This window comes from Melanostigma gelatinosum, assembly GCF_949748355.1.
Source record: "Melanostigma gelatinosum genome assembly, chromosome: 14".
Classification (NCBI taxonomy): Eukaryota; Metazoa; Chordata; class Actinopteri; order Perciformes; family Zoarcidae; genus Melanostigma; species Melanostigma gelatinosum.
In genome coordinates, this window is record NC_136647.1 from 7,020,535 (window position 1) to 7,047,817 (window position 27,283).

Genomic DNA, 27,283 nt, shown 5'->3' on the forward strand with positions numbered 1-27,283 from the left:
ATAGCCCAGTAAAAACGCTACTTAATGCCGAGATAAATATTGAGTTGTTATGACAAATAAACCTTGTTACCACTGGATCAACAGCTCATGCCCCACAGCGAAAGTCCAGTATGCTCCTCTTCTGATGCAATACATCTCTTGGCCACCAGGGGCAACGCTGAGCGACACTACGCAGCTCTAAAGTGTAGTTAGTAGACCACCTGCAATCAATTAACTAAATGCTGACGCTTTCACCTGGCCAGCGGCTGGTTCTCTTTTTTTAATTTGTTCAATTAGAGGCATGTTTATTTCAACATGTTAAACATGTTAAACATGTTTATTATGAAAGAGCCAACGCAAAGCCCACCAATAGCGGAGGAGGTCCCCTTTGAGGTAATTTCCCCCCCCATAATTACAGAGTTGCTGTGTTTGAGATAAAGGGAGATAGTTTGGCTGGATGCTAACATTTTCATGGCATACAAATGCTGCAGATGCTATAACGTCTTCTCAGTGAGGAGTAAGAATTTGCCTCAGAATGTTTAATTCTAACCAGTTAAATTTCAAGTACAAGTACTGTAGGTTTAGACTGCAGGTCATTTCGGTCTTTGTTTTTTGTGTTAATCTTGCAGGGAGGGATGGTAAAAGAAGAAAAGTGTAAAAAGACATTGCAGTCAACTTTAGAGAACCACAAACACACACGAATGGCAGTTTGGGTGAATGTCAAAACTCCAGCAGGACATAAAGGTAAGTCTCACCTCTTCCCCCGTTGTAAGGATAACCATTAGGGCTGTTCCTGCATCACTGACTGATCATATCTGCAGGCTGTCATGGATCCAAACTTTGCCAATTTAAATGATTGGTAAGGAAAGTGCACTTCATCGAACTAAGAGGATGACTAAAGTACAGTCCCATTGTGTTCCCTAGCAGTGGGGGTTACACACACATTTACCCTCATTGTGTGGTCCAACAGTAAAAGTGCTGCAAGGTCCCTCATGCATTGTTTAATGGTGAGTACAAGTCTAATGACATCATAGCAATCATGCCAAGTGGCATTGATGACGATCGTAAAATGCACACGAGGTGTGGAACAAGAGATGAGTCAGCAACCTCAGTCTAAACAGGGGTGGTGTGTGTGTGTGTGGTGCTTGTTGGTGTTATAGGTAACACAATGAGAAAGTGTATGACTGTAATGAGAAAACATTTCCAGAGAGGATAATATAGATTAGTTGCTATCCGTGTGTGTGAGTATAACAATATATTTAGTTAATATTCATGTGATAAACCGAGGTTTGCTGCTTTTATCATTGGGGATTCCACATAGCATATTGGGGAAGCATTGATCAACTGAAAATACGCCCTCCGATCTGCCATTAATGTGGAGATGTGCTGCCTCAGCTCATCTCCACTGTGGAGGAGAGAAGGAGCCGTGCCTTCTAGATGGCCTCGGGAAGTGGCGGACACAAATGTGTTCACTGTGGATGTGTGTGGGAGAGAGAGAACGAGTGAGAATAGGAAAAGCACATCAGCATTATCACAACAGCATTTCGGATGCTGAGGGTGCGTTGTCAAGGAAAAGCTCTGATGCATTGGAAAAAAGGAAAGTTAAGAGACTATTTACTCAAATCAGACCTGATTTGTGTGAAGATAAACAACAGCCATTGAAGTTGGAGACTCATCCTTGTGGCTTAGTTATATCTTCACACATTATTTTAACCATGGGTGTTCATACCAAGTCCATCTACCCCTCTGTCGGTTACTAACTGCGCTACTCGTCAGTTAACACTAGGGGGCGGGATACTTTTTAGGATAGTGGAGAGCAACCTGCACATTAAATACACATCATATATGCAAGTTTTGTTTCGGGTAAAATACCTTTTAGCCCGATGATTTAACATTCTTTCTGGATCTTTCCACTTTCCTGATTTTGCAGAATTGCTTTCACCACTGATGTCATTCCATGTCCCATTTGACTTATAATGCTTATTCAATAAAATATGGTAATTCAGAAAGACATGCAGTGAAATAAAGCACAAGCCATAGTCATATTGGTTCAGAAAAAGAAAGTCATTTTTTTTAAGGCACACCTTAATAGTTTGCAACTCCATCACATTTGAATACAACAAACACAAAGTGACAACAAAACCTTAATTGGAATGAAATTCACAGGTGAGGAACAACTCTGTTCCCAGACTTAATATCTTTTTAGGTTGGGAAGTTTTTTTGAACATTTTTATTACCTGGGTAAAATACAATTTGTCAATTATTATTTCAATGTTTACTTTTTGAATCAGCCACATCATATGATTATATCACAATAAACCCAACTCATCTGGTACCTACTATATATGGACAAAGTAAGACGATCATTCACAAATATAATTTACCCCGACTGTACCCAGGATCTGTTTAACTATCCCACTATGTCTCACAACTTACAGGAAACCACCTTTGGATCTGTAAATTTACATCAATGACAACAACAACAGCACAAAGTTAAGTCAAAACGTTGTACCAATTTCCAATAGAAAAGTGCCAACAGTGATGAACTGAGTAGAGTGAAATCTATTTTAAATATTATAACAAGTATCATAGACTTGAAAGGATTGAGTTGTATTGCACATAGATAAGATTGAGGTCAACAGGACGACTAGACATTCGTAGAAATGACATTTACTTACTGATTTTGAAAAAAAGCTCAGGTTTTTTCCTACCTACGCGAACAGTTTGCGGGATAGAGCTGTGTGCCATATCTATGTTATAAGGCATCCCTCTGAAACTTCAGAGGCAGGTGTGGTTTCTTAGACATGTAGTTTCAGACAAATCTTAAAGTATGTTTAAATCGTATGAATAAGGGGGTAGTGTCTGGCCTGGTTTTTTTTTATTTGTTCCATCGTTGTTTTCTGGTAAACAACATTGAATGTGAAAATCAATATTACGATTTCCCCCCCCACTGTGTTATCCAGTTGGTGCTAAATTACTGTTGAATACCATGTGCGCAACAACGTTGTCGCAGAACGTATTATTCTATGGGAGCAATTCATTTTGAATACAAATGTACAGACTTATGTGGTGGCACAAAAGAAGAAGGGCACGCACATTATTTGACAAAAAAACGAATTTCAGTGCATACAGCAACTGAAAATAAATCTTATCTAGGACTCAGCTTAATCCTTGTCTATAAAACCATCCCTAAGGGAATAAGTGTTCACTCACAGCTTTAGATTTTTTTTTGTCTCTCTGTGCATAAATGCTACAGTTGATGAAGAAGCATGTGCAAAGCAAAGTTCAGTGCAAAACATATAACACCTACCGTCTACCTTTTTTCTATGTTTTCAGAGCTATAAAACTTTATTTAAAGACCCCGCTGGTCATTTGCAGATTGATCAGTAATCTTGTGGTGGTGCCCGGAGCTTTCAACCACACCGAGTGGCCTTAACTTCAGCCACTACATACAACTTCCAATCTCAAGAATGGACCTCCAAGATCAACCTTAAAACCAGTGTTTGTCAAATGCATTTCAAATTTCAGTTTTGACTCGATAGTAACTTAAAGCGTACACAAGGGAAAATATAACTTGCAGTTGCCCATCTGCAGTAGGGACATTGTACAAAATGTTGCACTCCTACTGTCTTTGTTAGCTCGACTAGCTAAGCTAAGCTAAGCATAATGACCGCTACCGCCGTGTATCTGCTGCTATGTTAAAGTGAGCCATTCACGCCCAAGCCTACAGTTCAGCTCTTCATTTTCTCTCTTCGAGGAAACTGTGGTTGCGTTCTTAAAATAAAAGGCCTCATTATACCGTAGTAACCCGTCCGTTTGAATGTGTTGTACTCCTAGTGTCATGCTCAAGTCATGTGGCTCACACGGGACAAAGATGTCCACCCTCATTCCAATTCTTGTCAAGTCTATTTCCATAACTGGAGAACCATTGTGTTGAAATAGCTGTAATTAACCAGAAAATGCATGGCTGACAAGAGGCAACTGGGTGTCCCGCCCAGGTCAGCAGCAGTAGCTACATACAGCTTTCAGCCAATGCTAACCACGTCAGACTTTATGACTGTAACAGCTGAGCAGGTGTGGCATTGTCTCCTTTTTTTTCTTCTTTTTTGGCAGGGGAGTGACCTCCTTTCCACTTCAGCACGCTGCCCAGAGTAGAGGTTGAGCAGACCGTAGAGCACCAGAGTGATGTCAAGGAGCATGATATGAGTGACACTCTGCTGAGAGTCGCTCTTCTTCGTGACAGGAAAGAGAAAAACAAAACAAAAAAGCCTCGGCCTGGCACGACTGCTGCTCCGGGAGTCCATTTCACTCCTGCAGGTCCGCAGATCTCGATGTGGTTTTCGTGGGTCGAACGGTGACACGCAAGTACGTGTTGTGGTGCGGGGAACAGTGAAGACGAGTGCCTGTGCTGATAGGACAATAAGTGTCTTTGTGTAAATTGCTGATCTACAAGCTGTGGGCAGGTGCAAGTGGTAAGGGACTACGTTTGGGATGTCGGGTCTCCAGACCTATCCCGATAAGTAGGCAGCCGGTTTGACGTTGTTGTTCTGTCCGTCCTCTCTTGCCTTGTTCTTCTCACTCACGGACAGCTCAGAGGAGTCTGAGTCCACCACTGCTTTCTTTGACCTGGTGAGTAAAGAACGTCATCATTAGGACACACGATTGACATTTTATCATTTTACCGTAACCTCTTGCCTCTGATGGCCAAGGATAATAACTAATAATAGTTTCTATTTTTCATCATTTTAACATTGTGATGGCCAAAGTTAGCTGTTTTTACAGATATTTAAGAATTCACTGTGGCATTTTTTTAACTTTAAATTTAAACTTTAAATTTGGCTGCAGTTTAAAAAATATAATAATAATATCGATTAATAATATTGATTTTATCCACTGACAGTTGTGATGTTTCCTGAAAGTTTCCACTAGATTGCAACTTATTTCACAATGAGATGAACAGTATTGGTTGTACAGAAGGTGTTTTGCAGGTGTCGGAGGTTCCTTACTTTTCTCTGTTGAAGACAATGAAATCCCTCTGGACATTATCCAATCTCTGCTGCAACTGACCGTTCTGGAGGAGAGACAACCAAACACAGACCTTCAGTAACTCATTAGTCGTTATCAATCCCATCTACAGAATTGATTACATTTAATGTATGCAGTTGTTTTGGTGTCACTGGTGGGCAGTAGACTGCACTCACTACTTTCCTCATGTGAGTTTATTCTCTCTTAATAAGATGCCAGAAGAGGAATTTGACCTAACTTTAGAGGACACTTGTGCTCTGATCTCTCCACCTGCTCCACGCACTCATACATACTTGGCCCACTTAATCATGTGAGAACATCCGGCTCTGTCATGGCAGACTGTTCTCACACGACTGTATAGCAGTAGACCGGTGCTTTCTCACTCTCCCTAGGAGGCAGTGACAAGAGAGATTATAGAGATACATCACCATTAGGACACTGCACTGTGTGTGTGTGTGTGTGTCTGACAGGGAGACAAACTAGCTGAGACACAATAACATAATAGAGATAAAATGAACAAATGCAGAATGGTTCCTTCATTTCCTTGTGCAGATGAGGGTTTTACCTCCCAATATTACCTCGCTGTATATACACCTTACCTAACCAAAATGAAATACAATTCACAAAATTAAACTCTAAACTGGCCACTTTGGTCCTCCAGAATGTCTCTACTTTGGAGAGTATCCTTATGGAGGTTAGGGCATCCAAGGACACGCTCCTAATCCTCGAGAAAGCTGCTTCCCAAAAACAGCCCTCCAGTCACATCCAGGTTCACGGAAAACCCCTCCAGCAGAGAAGTGGCTGACTCTCTGCCCAGAGCAGTCAGTCACACAGCCCAGCAGAGAGGGTCTGCACAGGTGCTGTCACAGTGCGGGAGCAGCCCCTGGCAGACCAAAAGCCATCAACGAAATTATGCCAGGGAACCAGAGAGAGAGAGGGAGCTGCTGTGTATGTACACTTGAGAAAGTGAACGAAAAGAACAGAGTGTGCATTATGTAATTATCTTGCATGCGTGCAGTGGCAGTCGGGGTCTTTTTTTTTTGTGGGTTTCTGGGTAAGGGACCCTTTCACAGCGGTATCTCAGAGGCAAATGACAAATTCTCTCCATAACTACGTACATAAACACCAATCATCCAGACAGAAATGGGAACACTGGGCGTGCTTGTGTGTGGGTGGTGCAGACTACTGAAAGGAAAAAGAAGCAGACAAAGACGGAGGAGGAATGCCGTATATAATTAGTCAAACATCAGTGATGGATGTGACTGATGAGACGACGGTGTGATTGAGGGTTTCTCATTTCACAATGAGATATTCTTCCATCTAAAGGCATGATAGAACCTGACAACAAAAACACCACCTTTGCGTAACCTTTTCCCCAGGTTGCAATGGTATGCATTTCCCACACTGTATTTATTTCAAATTTCACCAGACTATAAATTCATACATGACAAATCAAACCAGTGCTATGGATTTTAGAAGAGAAATATGGCGAATGTCAAAAGTTACACAGCATCATTTTCCGTAGAGCATGCCGCTTCGTGTAAAATCTAAAACAAGTTCTTATTTTTGAGCTATAACTGTTTAACTGCCTCCGATGGTAATCCTGCAGTCAGGACTAAACTGAGGACAAGCTCTAACTGAACTTTTAATTCGTGTCACACATTGAGCTGTATCCTCAGATACACATGCAGCTCTCCCTCTTCCAGTGGCCCATTGATTTACCTCACTTTAATACTAATTAAGTGATGTTGCAATACCACGCAGCGTCTATTTGCCTAGCAGCAAGCACATATACATTTTTTTGCCACAGTGTGAGGAGAAGGGCTGAAGCTGGAGTGCAGGAAATCTGTGCAAGCAACAATATATCTGAGTGCAAGCATACAGTTTGAGCACGAGCAGAGCAAATCGAAGCGCAAGCAAGGGCTATTTGAGTCCGAGGACGGAGGGAAAGCATTGCGAAACCTCAACTTTAAATCAATGAATCATGCTCTCAAATTGAAAGAACATGCTCTTGAATAAAGGTAGGAAAAAAGCTCCATCATCTTTTGGACAGGTTTCCACTCTGTTTCATAAGTGCAGTAAAGAATATGCTAGAAGAGAGATGTTTGTGTGATGGGAGACCAACAATTCATTTTGTTCTCACTGCTCAAGTCCAATTTTCTGCTGCATATTATCAGTGATTTAATTGGGCTAATTCTATGCTACATTATGAGCGTAGCGGGAACACTGAGGCAGAGTGAGAGTGACATACAATAAACAGCATTGTCTAAAGAGGGTGACGACAAGGGGGGGAGAAATAAGGTTGGAGTGGAGAGGAGGAGTATGCCAAAGGAATACAGAGCAGCCTCAGGGTAATGAGTAAGAAGCTGGCCGGGACAGCATGAGGGCAACGAGCTTACTTCATTCAATATTGATCTGCTATGCTTTAGAAATGCTGCAGACCATCTCCCTCTCTCTTTTACACGCACACACACACACACACACACACACACACACACACACACACACACACATACACACACACACACACACACACACACACATCAAGCATCAAGCTCTCTTATGTGCATCCATCACAAGTGGCCCCACAGGTCCCTCGTAAATTGATATGGAAAAGCCTCGCACAAACGCAAACCGATATTTATAGAGCTAATAGCTATAGAGATATTTATAGCGGATATTTATAGCGGAATATTCGCCCTCACGAAAAGAGCGAGGCATGCTGCAAAATACGACTGCTTGAAATGAATAATATGCATTTTAAACAAGAAAGATGAAAAATGTCAGTATTGCATTTTCCAGTATATATTCAAGTTCACGGTCCCTCATAGAGGCAAAAAGAAAGTGAAGGGGTGATATTGAGCTGATTAGCTGGTTGCCATTTACTGTTGATTTAAACATGCATACCAATATGTAACATGTTTCTTTACAAAACAGTGAGATAAGAAAAAGGACAACAAGGTCAGAGTAACAATCAGAAGGGTCAATGCAGTAGCAAGCCACGGACTAATGTTACGATGGCCGAATGGGATGGGTTTGGCCACAGCACTCTGAACAAGCTACACAACGGGAGACACGCAGGCCAATTACAGAATACAGAGATTCAAATACAGAGATTCAAAGGTAGTTGGAAAGGCTTTCTCAAGGTGGGCCAGGACAAATACTACTTCAATTTTGAAACGCATTACCAAGATATTCTGAACAAATTTATTTATCAAAACCACCTTCAAAAGTGACGCTGAGGTTTTGGGCAAGTGGTCTAAAAGCATTTGCTGATGTTATGCTGCCAAATTGGCAGGTCTTCAAAAAAACATCTGTAATCCTATTTTTTTACCTCTTCAAGACAGTTCAGCAAATCATAACCACGACTGCTATTTACTACTTATAAACCTCACTGATCTGCATAAAACAAAGAATGCATCACAACATCAATCTTTCTTTTACTACATGATACTCGTTCATTGTTTGAAATCATTTAAAACTTGCTTTCTCCGTTTCATGTGAAAGACCTTTTCCAAGCAGAATATTTCGAATCCTGGTTTCAGTCAAGCTGCATTATTCAAACATTGAATAAATTACACTAAAATGAATAAGGTGATTTAATCAGGAAATGCAGGCCACCAAAGTACAAACCCATTGTTTAGTGTGTGTGTGTGTGTGTTAGTTTCCTGTGAGTCTGACCATTCACTGTTACCTCATCTGTGCACATTAACATAAATGTTTCCCTGAAAGGCTACGATCATCATTTCATTTAGTGTGCGCGCAATAGGTTAGGTTGCGCATGTGCAAACTGTAGTGTGCAAAGGCAGGTTTCAACAGTGTGGTGAATTATTGTTGGAACGTGACCAGACCCAGCACACACAACTGCAGTATAACTGGTAAGAGCACATGAGTGAAACCATGAGCTGTTTGATTCTGCTGCTGGTACTTTTACTGCCTCAATAGAAAAAAAAAACAAAGATAGAAAATCGGACAGAATCCCTAGAATTCAGAGTGGCTTTTGAGTCCCGTACTGTAAATACATTTGATGAACGCACCTTACTATTGGTTTTGAAGGTGTATCACTAAAACCTCTCTCGTGGCAGGAACATGTTTGAGCGTTATCACTGCATCTCTTCCACACTGATGTATCAGTGGAGCATGACTATCGACACAGGACCGGCAGTGGCACACCCCGTCACATACAGCAGCAGATTTATAAAGATACGATGTGATGCCCCGTTGGAATTCTTTAATTAATCAGAAGTAGAATGTATTTGTGCAGAAAAGTAAAGTGTGGTCAAAACCAGTAACATGAGACGTGAGTAACGTGAGTTTTTTTTTACCGAACTGCGGTTATCCTCCAAACAAAAACATGACAGCACTTATCAGGTCCCACTACAGCACTAGACCAAAAATGAAATCACTGCTGCTTAACCGCTTTCACTCTGGCAGTGTTTACGAGTGTGTAATGTGTGTGTGTGTGTGTGTGCGTGTGTGTGTGTTCCTCCCACGTCTCACTTGACCAGTTGATCAAATTAACCTTTCAGTGATTTCCTCTCTGTTTTCTATAAACACACAGAGGACGGCAGCTGATTTATGTCGATGGAGCGACGTACTAAAAGACTGGCGCGAGAGCCGTAGGTGATTGCGTTCGTCGTCTTCCCCCGTACACGCGTCAGGCGAGCGGGCGATTTATTCTGATGAAGGTGAGGGAGGACAGAGCTCTAAAAACGTGTCAAGATTCTCAATGGCACTCCAGACACATTTAAAAAGACAAACTAAGGACAAACGTAGCTCCTGTAAATGAGCCGACTGAAACCGACGCTCATCGTTCTTCAATGAATAATGATGAGCACTGAGGGAGAGACACCTTCAGTGGGCTGGTCGATTCTTTTAATTTTTTTTAAGGTTTTTATATAATTCGGTAGCTTTCCACTAGACGTCATATCCGAACATTCTGCTGTATTATTGCATTCGATGTTTCGAGTCGAAAGTCTTACCTGTGGAGACCCATCAGATCCCAGGTCCTTGTTTTTTCTAGCAAGCCTTTTCTTCTTCTTGTGAAGTGGTTTGGACTCCAGGATCATTTCCTCCAGCTCAAATGTAGGGTCACAGTTCAGTCTCCGCCTCTACAGAGACGCAGACACATGCAGGCACACGTTTAAAACAAACAAAGAGATCCATGGGTATAAATATTCAATCTTCTTAGTGTATAAAACTCTGAGACATAACCTACATGCCACACTAACACTTAATGTAGAAGTCGTTTGTGTCAAATTTTTTTAGGAGGCAGTGTTCTGTAGAAGCAAGATGACCGTTGTTTGTATGTTTTCTTTAAAAACAACTTTGCCATTGCTTCAGAAAAGACACACTTTTAACATTGTCTGACAACAGCAACAGCACAGTGCTTTCATGAACGGTGTATCACTTACTATTGTCTTATTGTGGCATGTTTGTTTGCCAATGTTGTAAACTTAAAATTAGAAACTAGCACGACTAAATGTCTAAAGGAAATATGCAATGATCAAGGCTCAAAACGCAGAAAGCCAATAAAGACAAAAGCAGACGGAATGCTGGGAAGTTAGGAAAAAAACCAGAAGGGCCTGAGATCTCTCTTCCTGTTCAGACATTAACAGTCTATAAGGCACTGAAGACAGAGGATACGCCTATAATTAGATAGAGACACACTGTCAATTCCCCATCGATCCTCTGTGCTTTTGCTGTGCTGTGCCAGCTCGGCCCGCTGGGGAAAACCTGCTGCAGTCGCAATAGACTAAGAATTTGATAAAATCATCGAGTCATCTTTGCACTTGCAACAGTCATTATCCTGCATGAGCCCTGACACGAAGGAGTGATAATTATTGTCACCTTGCTGCTTCACTAAAACTATAATTGTTAGAGCCATTAAAGTCGTGTTTTACGCAAAAAAAACAAAAAAAAAGCCAAGAAATGTTCCTGTTCCAGCATCTGAATTGTCAAAATATGCTGCTCTTCTTCTAACCATGTGATAGTAAACAGAAACAGGGTTTTTGGATTGATCTGTCATTAGTGTAGCTGAATGAATATAGCATATATATATATATATATATATATATATATATATATATATATATATATATATATATATATATATATATATATATATATTGATTTTAAAATATATTTATTCATTACAACTAACATCATGAAGTTATTCTTTGACTTTGAACAATGATGGAACTATACCTGAGTGACTCATCTTCTGGGGTGTCTTCTTAGCAACACATAAGCATAAAAAACAAAAACTGCTCCTTAATGTTATGTCGTATTGTTACTTACATCTTCTCCATCATCATTTTAGTATGAACAATGATGGAACTATATAAAATCATTTTTTATTTATTTCTTTATATTCAAACGTGTTGTTCGGTTCGTCATGCGTACCGAACCGTGAGCCTCGTACCGAACGGTTCAATACGAATACGCGTATTGTTACGCCCTAATATCTATATATATATATATATGCGCCCATAAAAGTGAATTATAGTGCTCAATTGACAGCTATTGTTGTTGTTGTTGTTTTTTACTGCTAGTTTTATGACACTGAGTCAAATGAACTGGACTCTTGACGTTTGCTGGCTCTCATTCAGGTCTTGTGTCTTGTGTCAGATCCTCAGTCCGCAAACGACCAGCTTTGAAACAGTGAATCAGTTCAGTAAAAACCTGACAGGACAGAGAAAGTCAGTTGGCCAACCAAGCAGCTACACTTCCTGCCTAGTGACAGCATTATGCGCAAACACCATCTTCACTCTAATGATCCAGAGACCACATGTAGGGCTGCAGGTACTGTAGATGTTTTTCCACCTGAGGCATGTATGCGTGTGCTTACTATGTCTGCCTCTGCATCAGGGTGTCTAATACACACTCAGTGGGAGATCCAGCTCAGCCCAGCAGAGGGTGGTGTCTACAGCTCGGCGAGAAAGGATTAGATAAGGAGTTGGTCGTTCAGACTTTAGTCCCCCCCCCCCCCCCCCCTGCATCTTTGTCCCCTTCGGGAGATATACTGTTATGGGAATAGCTGTGAGAGAACAGAAGGAAGGGGGTTTGAGGGATCGATGGTATTTTTTCTGAATGTGAGAAAATAGCAAAAATCATGCATCATCATTCATCCACAGATGGCATATTCAGTCATTTTTGGTCATGTTGGTTGTTTTGCTTTTAAAGCATTTGGTAGCACTTTCTTTTTTTTCTAAAAAATTGTATTCAGAGCATTTTGTCGGGTAGCACACTCAGGCAGTAATCACTTTATTTCAGAGACTCACATTGGGAATAAAGCCGGGAGGAAGCTGTTTGCTGAGCACAGGGTCCCAGTTGACATGTGACATGTAGTCCAGATCCTGTAGCTCTGCTAGACAGGAAATGCGCTTCTGGACATCTATGCACAGCAACTGAGGGAGACAAAAGGATGAGAGTAAGAACAATTGTCCATGGGGTGGCATGGCTGAAAAAGTTGGAGGCTGAGTGCCACTGAGACAGGAGCACATGTTTACCCTAAAAGGATGTGTCTGAGAATGAGGATACAGGGAGAAAGGGGTTGGGAGGGGTGGATGATATTGAGGAGTGGACATGAGAGGATGGAGAGGAAAAGACAATGAGGTACATATAGGAAGCAAATGGTGATGAGGAAGATTCAAAGGGTTGTGAGGTGTGAAGGACAAATATATTGAGCATGGAATTCTCCCCTTACATTTTCACTTTCTCTCTCTTTTTCTCTCCCACACACACACACACACACCACAAACACTCTCTCTCCCACACATTTACACATGCGACTGGAATGCCAATGAGGCACGAGGAGTCTGAGCACGAAGCAATGCAACGGTTTGACTGCAGTGGATCGCTGCCAAGACAAAACCCCAAATGCTACAGCGACGGTGCGTCTGGTAGCTTTGTAAGTGGCTTAATTGCAACAAGAAGAGTACACCTTCTTAATTAGAATTAAGAATAGACTGTTAAGATGTAATGATATGGGATTTACTTTAAATGGTAAAAAACTCTTGTTATTAAGGAGCATGTATAGCTTTATTTCTTCAGTGCCATGGTATGTGCTGACATGTGCGTTTTGCAGTGTTTGTAAGCACGTGCTCACTTTGTATAGTACACCATAGATTTATTTATTGTGATATTGTGATATTGGAGTTTTGCCAGCAGCCATAATCAATGTGCAAAGTACCAAGAGTTTACCTTTCTGAGTAGAGACTTCATCTCCAAAGACCAGGCTGCCGGGTAGCTGGGATGGACCTTGTGGAAGGTCTGAAGGATCTCATTAGCCGGTGTACTGGATCTCATCACATATGGTCTCTGCAAAGAGGAGAGGAGAGCAGCATGTTACAGAATAGAAGAGACGCTGAGCTGCTTTGATCTGTACCTGCAACCAGTGGTCAGGCCCAGCAGGGAAGCCTGGTCGCTGTGAGAGGAGCTAAATGATGAAGTAAGATGTGGTTGGAGCTTAATACCAGGTCTGAACAGGGCCTTCTCCCACTAAATAACCATTAGTATGTCAATTACAACGGCTTGATGGCTTGATGGCTTGATGAATTGAAGTCAATAGGGTCCACGGTTAACAAAAGCAAAACTATAGCAAAACATCCGTTTGCAAACTCTCACACAAGTCCTGCAGTGTAACACTTCTGCATCTCACGCTTGCGCAGTCGCGCTACTCATCTGTGCTTCAAGTGTTTTAGATACGTTTTGGTGGAGAGATGCATGTGTTTGGGGAAATCCTGAGCATACGACTGCATGAATGAGACTTACCGTAGGAGTTGTGTGAGAGTTTGTAAACGGATGTTTAGATTAAAAAAAAAAGTTTTTCTTCCAAAACACGTTTTTCTTCAAGAATTGAAGGTAACAAGTGGTGAGTCATTTATATGAATATGTTTTTTTAGAGAGAGATAAATGAAAGAATGGAAAGGTGCCTGGAGCTGGAAGAATAGCGAGCTGGCTCTCGGTTTTCAACAGCCAAATAGTTCTGCACATGTTGTAATATGGCAGTCAGAGGAAGGTGTAGCTCAAAGTCCCTTGGAGACAGAGGGATGCAGTGAAAATTACATTTCAAAGAGAGTGTGAGGGCGGCGTGCAGAGAGAGGGGTGAAGGAAAGTTCAGCAGAGGGTTTGTAGAAGATGCAGATTATAGAGGAACTTTGAAAAAGGGGCTCACGTCTAAGTCCCTCTAAGGGAATTCTGGACGAGTACATGTGTGCTCAGCAATTTCTACCTGAATGAGTGAAGGTAAAAAGGACACAGCTTTGAGGTATGAGAGAAGACTTCAGGTAAACGATGCAGGTAAGATGCAGCTTTGAGGTCAACGAGAGGACAGAGCATATTCTAGAAGGCTTCAAGGAAGGTTTGGAGCTGAGATAAAGTTTGAGCTCTAAATATAATCAAGTGGGAGTAAGATGTAACTGGGTCAGAATGTGTTTTAGAAAGCGAAATGGAAAGTTCTGAGGTAAAGTAACTCAACAGTTTTATGGAGGAGGGTGAAAGGGAGAGCGTTGAGATGTCTGAAGAGAGGAAATAGTTTCAGGGGCACTTAATGACAGCATCCAGATCAGTTTCAGGTGTTCCGGGTCCTTGTCAGTGACAGAGGTTACTGTAGTTTGTGTAATCATCACTCTGAAATATGAGCGTAGAATTCTGCAGCTGCAGTCTGAGCCGCTGTTAAATCGAAAGACCCGGCCTTATATAGCGATGGGGATGAGTGAACGCATCATGTCCCGTGTTCAGTTCCATCACATCGGGATAAAACTTCTCCAGATGGGAACCAGCATGAAATCAAATAAGTGATATGTAAAAAAAATCAATTCCTCTCTCTTAAAATAACTCAAATTCGAGTTGCTCATTCTCCTGCACTGATGCGTCGCACACCGTGACTAAACATTTAAATGTGTTTCTCAGTAAGGTCAGCTTAATATTCAATTATAACCCCCCCCCCCTCTTTTTTTTGTTTTGTGGAGGCTGAGGTTTGCTGTATGTCTTCTTTCCTACTGCCAGGACTCTTCTTTTAGGTGTCATTCTGTATTCTCCAGTGCAGTAAAGTGTGCCAGACGGCCGCGCTGAAGTGAGTAAAGATGGAGTCACCTGTCCTCTCAGTAGCTCATATGCTGTGATGCCCAGCGACCACCAGTCGACAGAGAAGGAGTAGCCAGGGTGGGACCCCTCGAAGGTTTGGAACAGCTCGGGAGCTGATCGACAGAAAATACAACAAAGTCAAAAAATACAACAAAGTCAAATGAACATATGGTGATACTCTCTTTGCTCGGTTAGAAATATATATTTAGTTGGTGTTTGTGTGTTGTTGATCCGTATTCCTCGTTTTTTTTGGACATGTTAGTCAATGAGAGTTTATTTTAACGATAGCCCTATTAAAGTCATGTCTTTTTTGTAATTCAGACATTGGTTTTCATTACGTAAATGTTCCACAAAGGCTTAATTCAAACATAGTTGCAGAAAGAGCTGAATCATGGTGGATTTAAAAATCTACTTTTGCAGTTGAAGCTTTAATTAATGACCATCATCACTGCGCGGGACACTCGTTCCCTCTTCTCACAGCAAATGCCCTCGTGAATGTTCTCATTAACTTCATCACTCATTAGATGCAATTGGCATGAATAAAAACTGAATGAAAACTGAAATAATAGCGAGGGAGTACTGCAAATGTTGGAAGTGCTTCGGTAATGTTAGCAGGTCAGACCACCGTCTTATTTCGACATGAGACCGACATTTGACATTCGCCGTCATGTTTACGTCCTCAACATGTCTGAAAAGGGGTTTGTGTGACAGATTAGCACACGCTGCATACGTTGCTTATAAATGTCTTGTAACAGCTGACTTTACAGAAGAGGTTGAGCTCAGGTTTGTTGGGGTTGTGGGATGATTAAATTCCACTCTTTTTGCCGGAGGCGAGTATTAATTATTGGGATCTAATTTGGAGCCAGTGTAGCATCAGAATGTATTTGTCATGAATAATCGACCAAACAGGTTTTATGGGTGGGACGAGCTGTCAAAACTCAGAAATAATTTTTCATCGCCAGTGAAAAGGAATAATCTACTCTCGGGAAAGTTATTCAGCTGTAACCTTGTTTCAAATGGTTAAGATGAATTTCCATCATTCATCACTTCTTTCTTCATTATCTGTAACAATAGTGTAAACAACAATAGTTTATTTGAGGATTTTCAGTCAGGATTTAGAAAGCATCATAGCACAGAGACAGCTCTGGTAAAAATAACTAACGACCTTCTAATCGCATCAGACAAAGGACTCGTCTCTGTTCTTGTTCTGTTAGACCTTAGTGCTGCGTTCGACACTATAGACCACTACATCCTGTTGCAGAGACTGGAACATTATATTGGCATCAAAGGAACCGCACTGAACTGGTTTGGATCCTATTTATCGGATCGATCTCAGTTTGTTTATGTAAATGATGAAGCCTCAATGAGGACCAACGTCAGTTATGGAGTTCCACAAGGTTCTGTGCTTGGACCAATCTTGTTCACCTTATATATGCTTCCTTTAGGCAATATTATCAGAAAACACTCTATAACCTTTCATTGTTATGCAGATGATACTCAATTATATATATCGATCAAACCGGACGAAACCAACCAGCTTGCTAAACTGCAAGCGTGTCTTAAAGACATAAAAACCTGGATGACCTGCAACTTCCTGATGTTAAACTCAGACAAAACTGAAGTTATTCTACTAGGCCCAGAACACCTCCGAAATCAGTTCTCTAATGATATAGTTTCTCTAGATGGCATTGCGCTGGCATCCAGCAGCACCGTCAAGAATCTTGGAGTTACCTTTGATCAGGATTTGTCTTTCAACTCTCAGATAAAACTTATTTCTAGGACTGCCTTTTTTCACCTACGTAATATTTCAAAAATCAGGCACATCCTGTCTCAAAGCGATGCAGAGAAATTAGTTCATGCATTTGTTACCTCTAGATTAGATTACTGCAATTCCTTATTTTCAGGCTGCTCTAATAAGTCTCTTAAATCTCTCCAGCTGATCCAGAATGCTGCAGCTCGTGTACTAACAAGAACTAAGAGGAGAGATCATATTACTCCTGTATTAGCTTCTCTGCACTGGCTCCCTGTAAAATCTAGAATAGAATTTAAAATCCTTTTACTGACCTACAAAGCCCGAACTGGTCAGGCTCCATCATATCTTAAAGAGCTTATAGTACCATACTGCCCTACTAGAGAGTTGCGATCCAGTGATTCAGGGTTACTTGTGGTTCCTAGAGTCTTAAAAAGTAGGACGGGAGCCAGAGCCTTCAGTTATCAAGCTCCTCTTCTGTGGAACCAGCTTCCCGTTTCTGTCCGGGGGGCAGACACACTCACCACATTTAAGAGTAGGCTTAAGACTTTCCTCTTTGACAGTGCTTATAGTTAGCGCTTTATAGTTAGGGCTGGCTCTGGCTTGCCTTGGACCGGCCCATGGACAAACTGGTATAGGCAAAAACTACAGGGGGACTTCCTACACTGAGCACCTCTCTCCTCCTCTTCTTCACCTCCGTCTGTATGCATTGATGTCCCATTAATGCTCATTACTAACTTTACTTCTTCCCCGGAGTATTTGTGCTTTCTCGCCTCACAGGATGACCGCAGTTTTATCTGGACACTGGTTCTTCAACCAGCCATGGCCCTGCTGACATCTACTACGATCTTCATGATTAACATTATTAATCCTATTACCGACACCATTAATGCACAGTACTGATTATTAATCCTATTACCGATACAATTAATGCACGGTACTCATTTTGTCTCTTCCCCGGAGTCCTTGTGCTTCCTCTCCTCACAGGTTTCCATGGAGCATGGTTTCATCTGGACCCTGGTCCTTCCTCCTACCATGGCCCTGCTGACTCCAACTGCTAATATCACTTTTATTATTACTCACATTACTATTTCATACTACCGATACCATTAATGCACATTATTGACCTGCTTCTTCACCAGAGTCTCTGTGCTTTCTCGCCTCACAGGTTCCTGTGTATCCGGGTTTACCTGGACCAGGTCTTGCCTCCTGTCGTGGTTGTGTCATACATTGAATGTGCTGTAATTACATTGAATGTGTTGTAATTCACTATCCTGTTCTACACATGACATCATTGCACGCCTGTCCATCCTGGGAGAGGGATCCCTCCTCTATTGCTCTCCCACAGGTTTCTTCCTCTTTCCTCCCCGTTAAAGGGGTTTTTGGGGAGTTTTTCCTGTTGTGATGTGAGGGTCCCGGGACAAGAAGATGTCAAACGTGTACATATTGTAAAGCCCTCTGAGGCAAATTTGTAATTTGTGATTTTGGGCTATACAAAAATAAATTGAATTGAATTGAATTGAATTGAATCTGGATTACACTGTCAAAATCCAGACTACCATGAAACATACTGTACACACACACACACACACGTCCTACTCCTCGTCGTTGTTGCAGGTTTGCTCTGCTCTCTTACTTTAGTTTAGCTGCTGAAGCTAACGAGAGATACATGAATAATATATTACACCGCTGAGTATTCACCTGAAATCAGCCACACACACACACACACACACACACACAAGATCATTCTCCATCACGAGCACACACTTTTGTAAGGATAAAAGCAGGTGCACGCACACACGAACACGCTCAGTCTCGTCATTCATATCCCCCTGAAATCCTGTTCAGCTCCGATCTGATCTCTCAGGAGCTGAATCCTCATCGACCTGATCACTGCTGGACTTCAGAGTCATGAGGAGGGCGATTGCACCGGCGCTGAAAAGGATGAATACTGGGTTCTAAAGGCAACATTGCTTTCTTTAAAATGTTAACCCTACTCTCAGTTTTTGGACTCATGCATCAAATCAAACAAAGAATAATATACTACAGGTACCTTCTTTTTTACAATTAGGTACACATTTAGACACAGAAAAGGTTGTAATGTCTCCATGTTATAAATATCCAAGCTAATCATTTGTCACTTAAAATGTCTCCTCAGCAGAATTGATCATTTAGCTCCCTGAGCTTTAAACCATCACTATGTACCTCACAACAAAGTACTGCTATTTATCGGTCAATAGCCGTCCACTTATTTTTAGCTGTATCTTTTTCCTGGCCGTCAGGCAGCTGATATTGACAAAAGTCAAACTCTGTGAACTTGGCTTCCGGGGCTTTAAGGGTGAAACAGAAATGTACAAAATTGATTTCTGGTGTTGTTTTTTTCTGCACGAGTCCCTCAATCCATATTTCATTCCTTCATCAATCATTTAATGTCTCTTGTATCATTCATCTAGTTTTTAGAAGGGTTTTATGTAAGAATTACAACCTGAATCTCTGTTTGTACCATGTGCTGGGTGTTGGCACTTGTCTCCTCACATGGGCAGGGCTTACCAAAGTCAGTCTCTAATATCCCGTCAATGGCATTTGGATTAGCGAACGTAAGCGCGCTCTGTGGAGTTTATATGAATAACGTTCCATAATTTCTCTAAATTAAAGCTAATAGTTTCAAACTGCTTCCTCTGGCTTTTATTTGATGTCCCTAGTATTAACGTTTCCTTGTGAAGCATTGGTCAGAAAGATGTTTTCTTACCCATGTACGGCTTGGTCCCGGCGATGGACGTTGCTTTTAGGTCGTCTTTTACAATGGCTGCGATGTTGAAGTCTGTGAGATGGACGTGTCCTGTAGAACAGAGGGGTTATGTTACCTCAAAGTGACACAGAGCATGCTCACTTGTGTGAACCCTGTAAATCCTAAAGTGGCAGAGCGCTATAAGATCACAGAGCTCTGTTTACGCCATCAATATAAACTGTGTCCCCAAAGCGTTCAAGCTTTTTCCCTTTTTCCAAGCACAGCTTACACAGAGCAGGTATCCCAATAGGCTCCTACCTAGGATCAAAATCATTTTAATACACAACATAACAGAAATAACGCCTTGTCCTTTATGCATACTTACAATCATTGCACTGAGGACATTAAAGGGCATCAAATGCAAATGAACTGCGGCTTTATTGATGGAATAAAACACGTGTGCGTTTTTGTTGTGAGTGTTTAAGCAGCAACCGCAATGATTTCTGAAGTCAAAGTCAAACCATTGACCTGTGTCTCACCATGCTGCAAGATGGCCCAGAGTCTGCGACATGCACACTGCGCACTAATGAGCTGTGTGTGTGTGTGTGTGTGTCATACTGCGTGAGAAAGAGCTGGAGAGTTTTTGCCGCAGCGTGATTGTTCGGATGAATGGACGTCCTCAATCGCCTCACAAACGCATACAGTACGTCCACCATGAAAACAAACAAAAAAGCCATACTGTACACAGTTCAAATATATATAAATATGTATTTTATCTCAACCATAAACTGGTAACTGTGTGTGAATACAAAGCAGACACAAGCTGGCCAGCTGTGTTTATTTACGCTTTAAAGATAAGAGAAGTGCAGATAGAGATCTCTTCTCCTCCTTTATTGTTCTCCCTCCTCCCTCCATGTTTTCCACCAATCTCTATCAACACACCTTTTCTTTCTGTGTGCTTTTTTTTGTATCACCCTCTTCTTCTCTTTTCCTGTTTGCCTTCCATATGATACAGCTTTCCTCTGTCCTCTTAATTATTCAGGTTTTCATTTTCTTTTCCGCTCCATAAACCGCATTTCTGTTTTCTGTTTCTTTAGCTCTTTACTTTTGCAGCCCTCCGTGTCCTTTACCATTTAGAAATATGCTGAAATATTCTCTCTTAGCTTTGCAGAAGACATATTTAGGACAGGAGTTTTACACGGTAGCCAGCGGGAATAAACGGATAACCATCAGCAACAATCTCGGGCTGCATGGAAAAAAGTATCTAGTTGCAAAATAGTATGTAGAAAATGGGAACCAAAGTGTCATTCTGAGATCAGTTCAAAGCTCTCTGGTCCAGTTAGGCGTAAGGAGCCAAACGGCCTCTGGTGTCCAATAGCAGAGGCTTTTAGACTCATGTAGGTTTTGCTCTTGAAAAATAATTGTTAGTGTTTCTATAGAAATGACGAGAGTTAAGTGTAGTTCGGAGTCGAGTTAGTGTCGTGATGTCATAGTCAGAGAGAACTGGCATAGGTCAGAGAGAGATTAAGAGATGAGCACAGTTTCCAAATCTGCATTATGGAAAATGTACAGTGCATTGCTTTGTCATCACAGTGTGGACGTATTGCTGGGTTGAGTGGATGGATGAGATAGACAGTGGGTCCTGACTGGTGAATCAAAATTTTTTAGTCACCTTATATTTTTATTATTAAGAAACTATGCAGCCATGTTCATATGCTTAATAATGGAAATGTGACATGAAAGAATAAAAGCTTTAAATACAGTAACGGACAAAAGTTTGTGTTTTTGTTTGTGTTTTATCGGATACTTTAAATAATTTTAATCTTGAGTGTTATCAGTTCACACTCGGTTCCTAGTAAACAAAATACCAGCAGTGCAGCTGTTATCATGTTCTTCACTGATCCCTCAAAATGAATCCAGCAAGTCCACTGGTTGTTCATTCGTTCTCCCCCTTTTCTAGTTTTGGTTTTCTGGACCTTTTTGCTGATTCCCGACACAGACCCACTGTCCCATCAGCATTCAAGTGTTGGATTGTGGGTCTCTCAAGGGACACCAGCATCGGCTTGTCCATCATCGCTGTACTTCCAGACCTCCAATCTGTCTTGGTTCTGCTTAGACAACTGAATCCCCCCTCACATACACCTGAAGAGACTGGGCACGTTTTGCTGTTTGCTGTACCGATTTCTTTTCATGTTAAAAAGCGGTTGCTGTTATTTTAAGATACCAATTTCCGTAGTAGAGTGACTAACCTGACTAGAGACATAGTGGAAGCTAATCAGCATTCGTGACATAATATATATATTTAAATGAGTGAACATAACAAAGCAGCCTGACTTTAAAATTACTTTCCTTGTACCTGCTACTCTTGATCTTATTGACATGTTATGCTGGGGATAACTGGCTATATGACTGAATTAACCGCCGTTGCGATGCTTTTAATATTATCTGTTTTAAGCCACAGTTCTTCGTTGCATTTTTTTCCCCCTTTGGATTTTAAGCATTGCACTAAATGCCAGACTTAATCATCAGATTAACTCCCGTTTGTCACCAGTCAAAAGTGTCGTTGAGATGTGAGGTGGCTGAACAATGGTTCAGCAGGTTACTTGGTGGCTTAGTTATCTAATGTGTTTCGCTGGGATTACCTCCACAACTCTCGGGTTTGATCCTTAGGTTATGTCACGCTGCTGCATGTCTCTTCTATTTTTTTTATTTCTCTTTATACTGTTTTATACTGTCTGTTGGTCATTTTAAACACTGCTACACGCACTTTAGATAGAAGCTTTATGTAACATGACTTCAACTACAGTGGCCTGTTCCACGAAGCAGGAGTAATGAAGCCGCAGCAGAAGTTCGGCACTCTCCAGTGCATTGTCAACTCCATATTACCGGTAGCTTGCAGGCTTGTATTGTTCCTATACCTTCACCATTATGAATTTACTGACTTTGTTCCTAAAATCTCCGAACTGATATTTCTGATCAAGAACGATCCTATACTGTACTTTTCCAAAGAGTCCCATGGGTGATGACCAGAGCTGTGGTTTCCCCTCACAACGTCACCTCTCAATGTAGTGCCTACTTATGAAGCATGCATACGCGCTCCCAGACAACCGGCCCTCTCGGCGCTTCTCCCAGCATCCTGGGGCGATGCCATTTAATAAAGCAACACCGCACATGCGTGAGTAAATTGTTTTTCGCTCTATGAAGCAGCTCCCAGAGGAACTATGGGTAGAATGCATGAGCAGGAGAGAAGTGCTTTCTCTCCAGAAATGTTTGCTCATCACTTTCCTCTTTCTTGGTGTATCGTTGTGGCTCTGTGTGTGTGTGTGTGTGTGTGTGTGTCTCTCTCTCTCTCTCTCTGTCTGCTTCCAGTTTGTAGGGACAGCAGGGCTGCCATCCCACATAGCCCTTTAGCAGCTGCCCAGTGCCCTCCAAGATCTCAGGACTTTGTGTGTGTGTGTACATTATATGGCCAAAAGTTACTGGACACTGTTGGTCTGTTTTTCATGGTTAGGTGTAAACTAAGGCGAATGCTACAATATAGTTCGTCAATTATTCAAGGACTTATATATCACGAATATCACGACATTTCAATCAGCTGATGAATAAAACTACCACACAACATGATCATGTTCTCACATTTTCGGGAAAGTGTGCAACACTTTCTAGTCGTAAAGACCAGAGGACCTTGGGGGGTGTCTCAATTTCTTGAGATATGTTTGTTGGTAACTGGTTCTGACTGGATTTTGGTGTACGGCGAAGAAGACAAAATAGCTGAGAAGAGCTACATACACCTGTCTTTTTGACCTTGCGGCATGGACTTATTTAATTAACAGGTCAAATTATGTGTCACACTCCAAGCAAAGCCAATTAGAGGGTTTCATCGTGCTTGAAAATATTTATTCTTCATTCGTGTGGCCATGTAGTGTACATGGGCATACTGTACCATCTGATGTCTGGGATGTCTGTGTGTTTCTCGAGGATAGATCATAACATGAAGCACTTTTATTGGCATTTACAGTCTTTTGCCGCCTTTATTTACAATGGCACCCCTCCCTCTGACATGTACACTCACACACACACTGATCTCTCTGTCTCTTTAGCCATTGTATGTGTGTGTGTGCGTGTGGATTTGTGTATGTCTGTTTGTGTCACACTGAAACACTAAAGCCTATGAGACTTGATCAATCATTCAGAACGGACAGCGAAGGAGGCATCATGAATATCACCCCGTCCTCCACAGTCCTATGACATCACTCCATCTTATTTCAGAGAGAAAGAACACCGTGTTAATGTCACAGCGCTTCAACCAACGCAGTCTGGCATAGTGTGGATAGAAAATAAAAATTCACTTGTGCACTCGTCCTCTATGTTGCACTTATTAAAACAAGGTATTGGATGCTTTTTTTACTTCATTATGCAAGGCCTAACTAGGCACCGACTGTGAAACCTGCCTCTGAGCATTGCTCCTTTAGATCTGTGCAGAAGTGATCCCAGAGGTCTGAGGTATGGTGAAATCCTCAGCCAGACGCTGTTAAGTCTTGAATTTGGGATGCTAAGTCAAGTCAGGTCACCATGTTAAGTTATTACCAAGGCATACACAATACACAATTACAAAAACTAAACCAAATTGTGCTGGACTTTCAATATGAATGAATGGAAATATAATAATTAGGAAAGGGATCTTACCATGTTCATCCAGTAGTATGTTGTCAGGTTTGATGTCTCTGGAAGGGAAAACACAAATAGTACAGTGGAATTAGTATTCGTCTTTTTGTGTCGTGAGTAAAATCATGAACAGATGCATGTCATTTCTGTGCAAATATTTAAAATTCTAATTTGCAATATTGTTTAGAGAATCTTCAGGCAACAATTGTTACTGCAAATAAAATACGGTGAGTAAGAATATAAAATAGACAGTTAAGTGTCATTTGCTAAAACATCTTTACCACCTAAAGCTGTGTTTATACTTTCGCTTGGCACTTTACCTCGAGCTCTGAGCAGGCAAAATCGGCAAGTCGCAAAAATTTAGAGGAGCATGACCAAGCACACCGGCCGCGATAACGTAATTTTCTACCGCGTGTGGCTCATTTAAACTCCTGATATGTATCAAGCTTAAACCTAGAAGCCCAGTCTAGTCTTCTTTACATTTTCTCATGACCCAAAACAGATTCTAGAGTATTTAGTACGATGCTACATTGCAATGCCATGTCTGTGGGTATGTAATAATGCGATTATGTTATTAGTTGATCAACCAGGGCACAAAAAATGGGCTTTCCAGTGGTATTCTACAAGATCCTTGATTTTAATTTGTTGTAAAAAAGTGAAAAAGCAAACGGTGTTTCAGCACCCCCACAGTCCACCTGTAAATAAAACCGTGTGGGTGGTCGACGGATGTCTCATTACTGCTGATGACGCTTGAGTTTCTGTAGGTGGCACTCTCCTCTTTGTCCTGCCAGGGAGGTTACATTGCTCATATCAGTTATCCAGTTCTTCCTCCACCTATTCTACACAAGCCCCTGTTTTCTGCTGCTGAAGTCTCACAACATAACACTTCCTGTGTGTCGGAGTAATACCCAAAACTGTGTCATCAAACGTAAAAGCTTCCCAGAGATGACGTAGACTAACTCACTATTGTGGTGAGTCATTTCACTTCAGTATGTGACAAAAGTTGACATATAATACACCCAGATATCAACTTTAAAATGGCACTCTCATGCAACACTGTACCAGGTATGTGACGAAAGCAGATGGATCAGTGTCTTTTTGTTTTAGCCAGGACAATGAGCCTTTTGCCAGTCTAGATTTTCTTCTGATGCACTGAACTTTCACTACACTGCATTTTTGAGTGACGTTCAGCCACTCATGTCTCTGTTGTTGTTGTCGTCGTCTTGTTGACACACATTTCTTGATAAATGCTCTCCTTTCTTCTCACGACAGCAATGCACGATGGCTTATAAACGACTCTGCTCTGTATTGGAACCATAGTAAGGGAATTTATAGAGAGAAGTCATTTTGACAACAGATCTCAGAGCAACACAGACTGCGGATTCCCAAATTTGTTAGACAGAGTCACAAAGGCACGAGCGATATTACCAATGTCCTTGATGACAGTCAGCCACTTCAAAGAACAGTTCGGTGCACAATGACATCCCTCCTGGCCATTTATTTTTAATTCAAAGCTAAATTATTCATTTCTTTCTCATCATTTTCACTGATCTGTATCTGTCCTTGACACTTTCTCTCACTTTCACGACGTTGCCTGTGCCACTCAGATGAATTCCTAATAACGTGCTTACATACGTTTGGCCCCCACCACTGCCCGTTTACACACAGAAACATTCGACTCTCGCACACACAGACAGGTACGCGCATCCACACAAAGTATAGTGCAGTGGCAGATTCTCAAAACTGCCATCTTCTCCTAAGACAGGTTTTTTTTTTCATCCAAACAGTCATGTTTCTTGATGCATGTGTTAAGCTGCAGACCGAAAAAAAGAGTGGAAGGGCACAGTGTGTTCTCGGCTTCTCTCTGTTCTCTAGTCTCTGGAACGTATCCCCACAGCTCTAAAGATGCTTTGAACTGGAGAGACGATATTCAATATTCAGCGGCCGTATCAAATGTTCCACTCGTGCATGATGGTCAAATGCAGCACTCGTTTTGAGAACTGCCACACCCTGAGATTAACATCTACATTGCAGAATTAAGACTTTTGAGAAGTAACTGTTTCTGAGTTTATTACCAGGGTTTGTGAGGTCAATGTTCTAGATAGATAGACAGATAGATGTACACTTTATTCATCCCCAGGGGGAAATTCGTTTGTAGCAGCAGCAATTTACAGAGTAAAATATAACATATGGAATGCACAATATCTACAGTACAATAAAATAACAGAGCAGATATTGAATTGAAGGAATAGATTAATAAAAAATAAAAAATAAGCTAGAATAGAATAGGAAATAGAAATGCACAGTATATGCCATGAATATAGTGGTATTAATCACAAAAACTCAACTAAACAACCTGGACAGTAGAGCCAGGATCACCAACAACAAGCAACAGCCTGTTCTACTCTCAACATTTGACTTGATTTGTAAGCAGGGGGTTTCAGAATGTTTGTTTGAATAACATAATTCACAATTGTAGGTAAGAAACAGAATGGGCAATAGTTGGGACATTCAAGAGCACGTTAATGTGTTCTGGCGAATCACAACAGGTTGGAAACTGTAGCACTGTGACAGACACACGTCATCTTTGTGGCAGACTCATTGTGCATCCTCAGTATTAGACAGCAAGTGTCTCCTCTAATTAAGTCCACTGGCCTGTAGGAGCCCAGCAATATTTAGCATATCAGAGGCCACGCTGACCTGTGTTCTGTGTGGAGGATCGAGTGGTGCGGGCCCAGGTGGGGGTGAGAAAGGTCGACCATGTAACTCTTAATTAGCTGACATTTGCCTCAAAGGATGGCACTAGGGGAGAGAGGAGGGGCATGTGTCGCTGCAAAAAAAAGAAAAGAACAAAAAGTAAACCTCTTTTTATAGCTAAAGTTCTACACTGTCAGCTACTTCGCTTGGTCCCATACTCTTAAACTCCTGATGTCTTTGCAAATTATTATTTCAAACTCCCCACAAAGCTGAGAGTTGATTTTTAAATCAATGTATCTTCGGTCAATGGCTGCATTGCTAATTTTTCTCAGTTAAAAAAAAAAAACCAA

At 41.4% G+C, this 27,283-nt stretch overlaps 1 protein-coding gene across 1 annotated transcript in view; it reads right to left on the bottom strand.

Moving 5' to 3' along the window:
• Nucleotides 1-4,469: 4,469 nt before the first annotated feature.
• stk32a (serine/threonine kinase 32A) overlaps nucleotides 4,470-27,283 on the bottom strand; it is a 42,492-nt gene continuing 19,678 nt past the window's right edge. The window contains exons 4-11 of the mRNA XM_079283516.1: nucleotides 24,258-24,295; nucleotides 19,593-19,682; nucleotides 15,103-15,206; nucleotides 13,210-13,326; nucleotides 12,288-12,413; nucleotides 9,987-10,115; nucleotides 4,986-5,050; nucleotides 4,470-4,605 (exon numbers count right to left, since the gene is read on the bottom strand). Of these exons, the coding sequence (XP_079139642.1) occupies nucleotides 4,488-4,605; nucleotides 4,986-5,050; nucleotides 9,987-10,115; nucleotides 12,288-12,413; nucleotides 13,210-13,326; nucleotides 15,103-15,206; nucleotides 19,593-19,682; nucleotides 24,258-24,295 (787 nt within the window). The 3' untranslated portion in view covers nucleotides 4,470-4,487. The remainder of the gene's footprint in view (nucleotides 4,606-4,985; nucleotides 5,051-9,986; nucleotides 10,116-12,287; nucleotides 12,414-13,209; nucleotides 13,327-15,102; nucleotides 15,207-19,592; nucleotides 19,683-24,257; nucleotides 24,296-27,283) is intronic.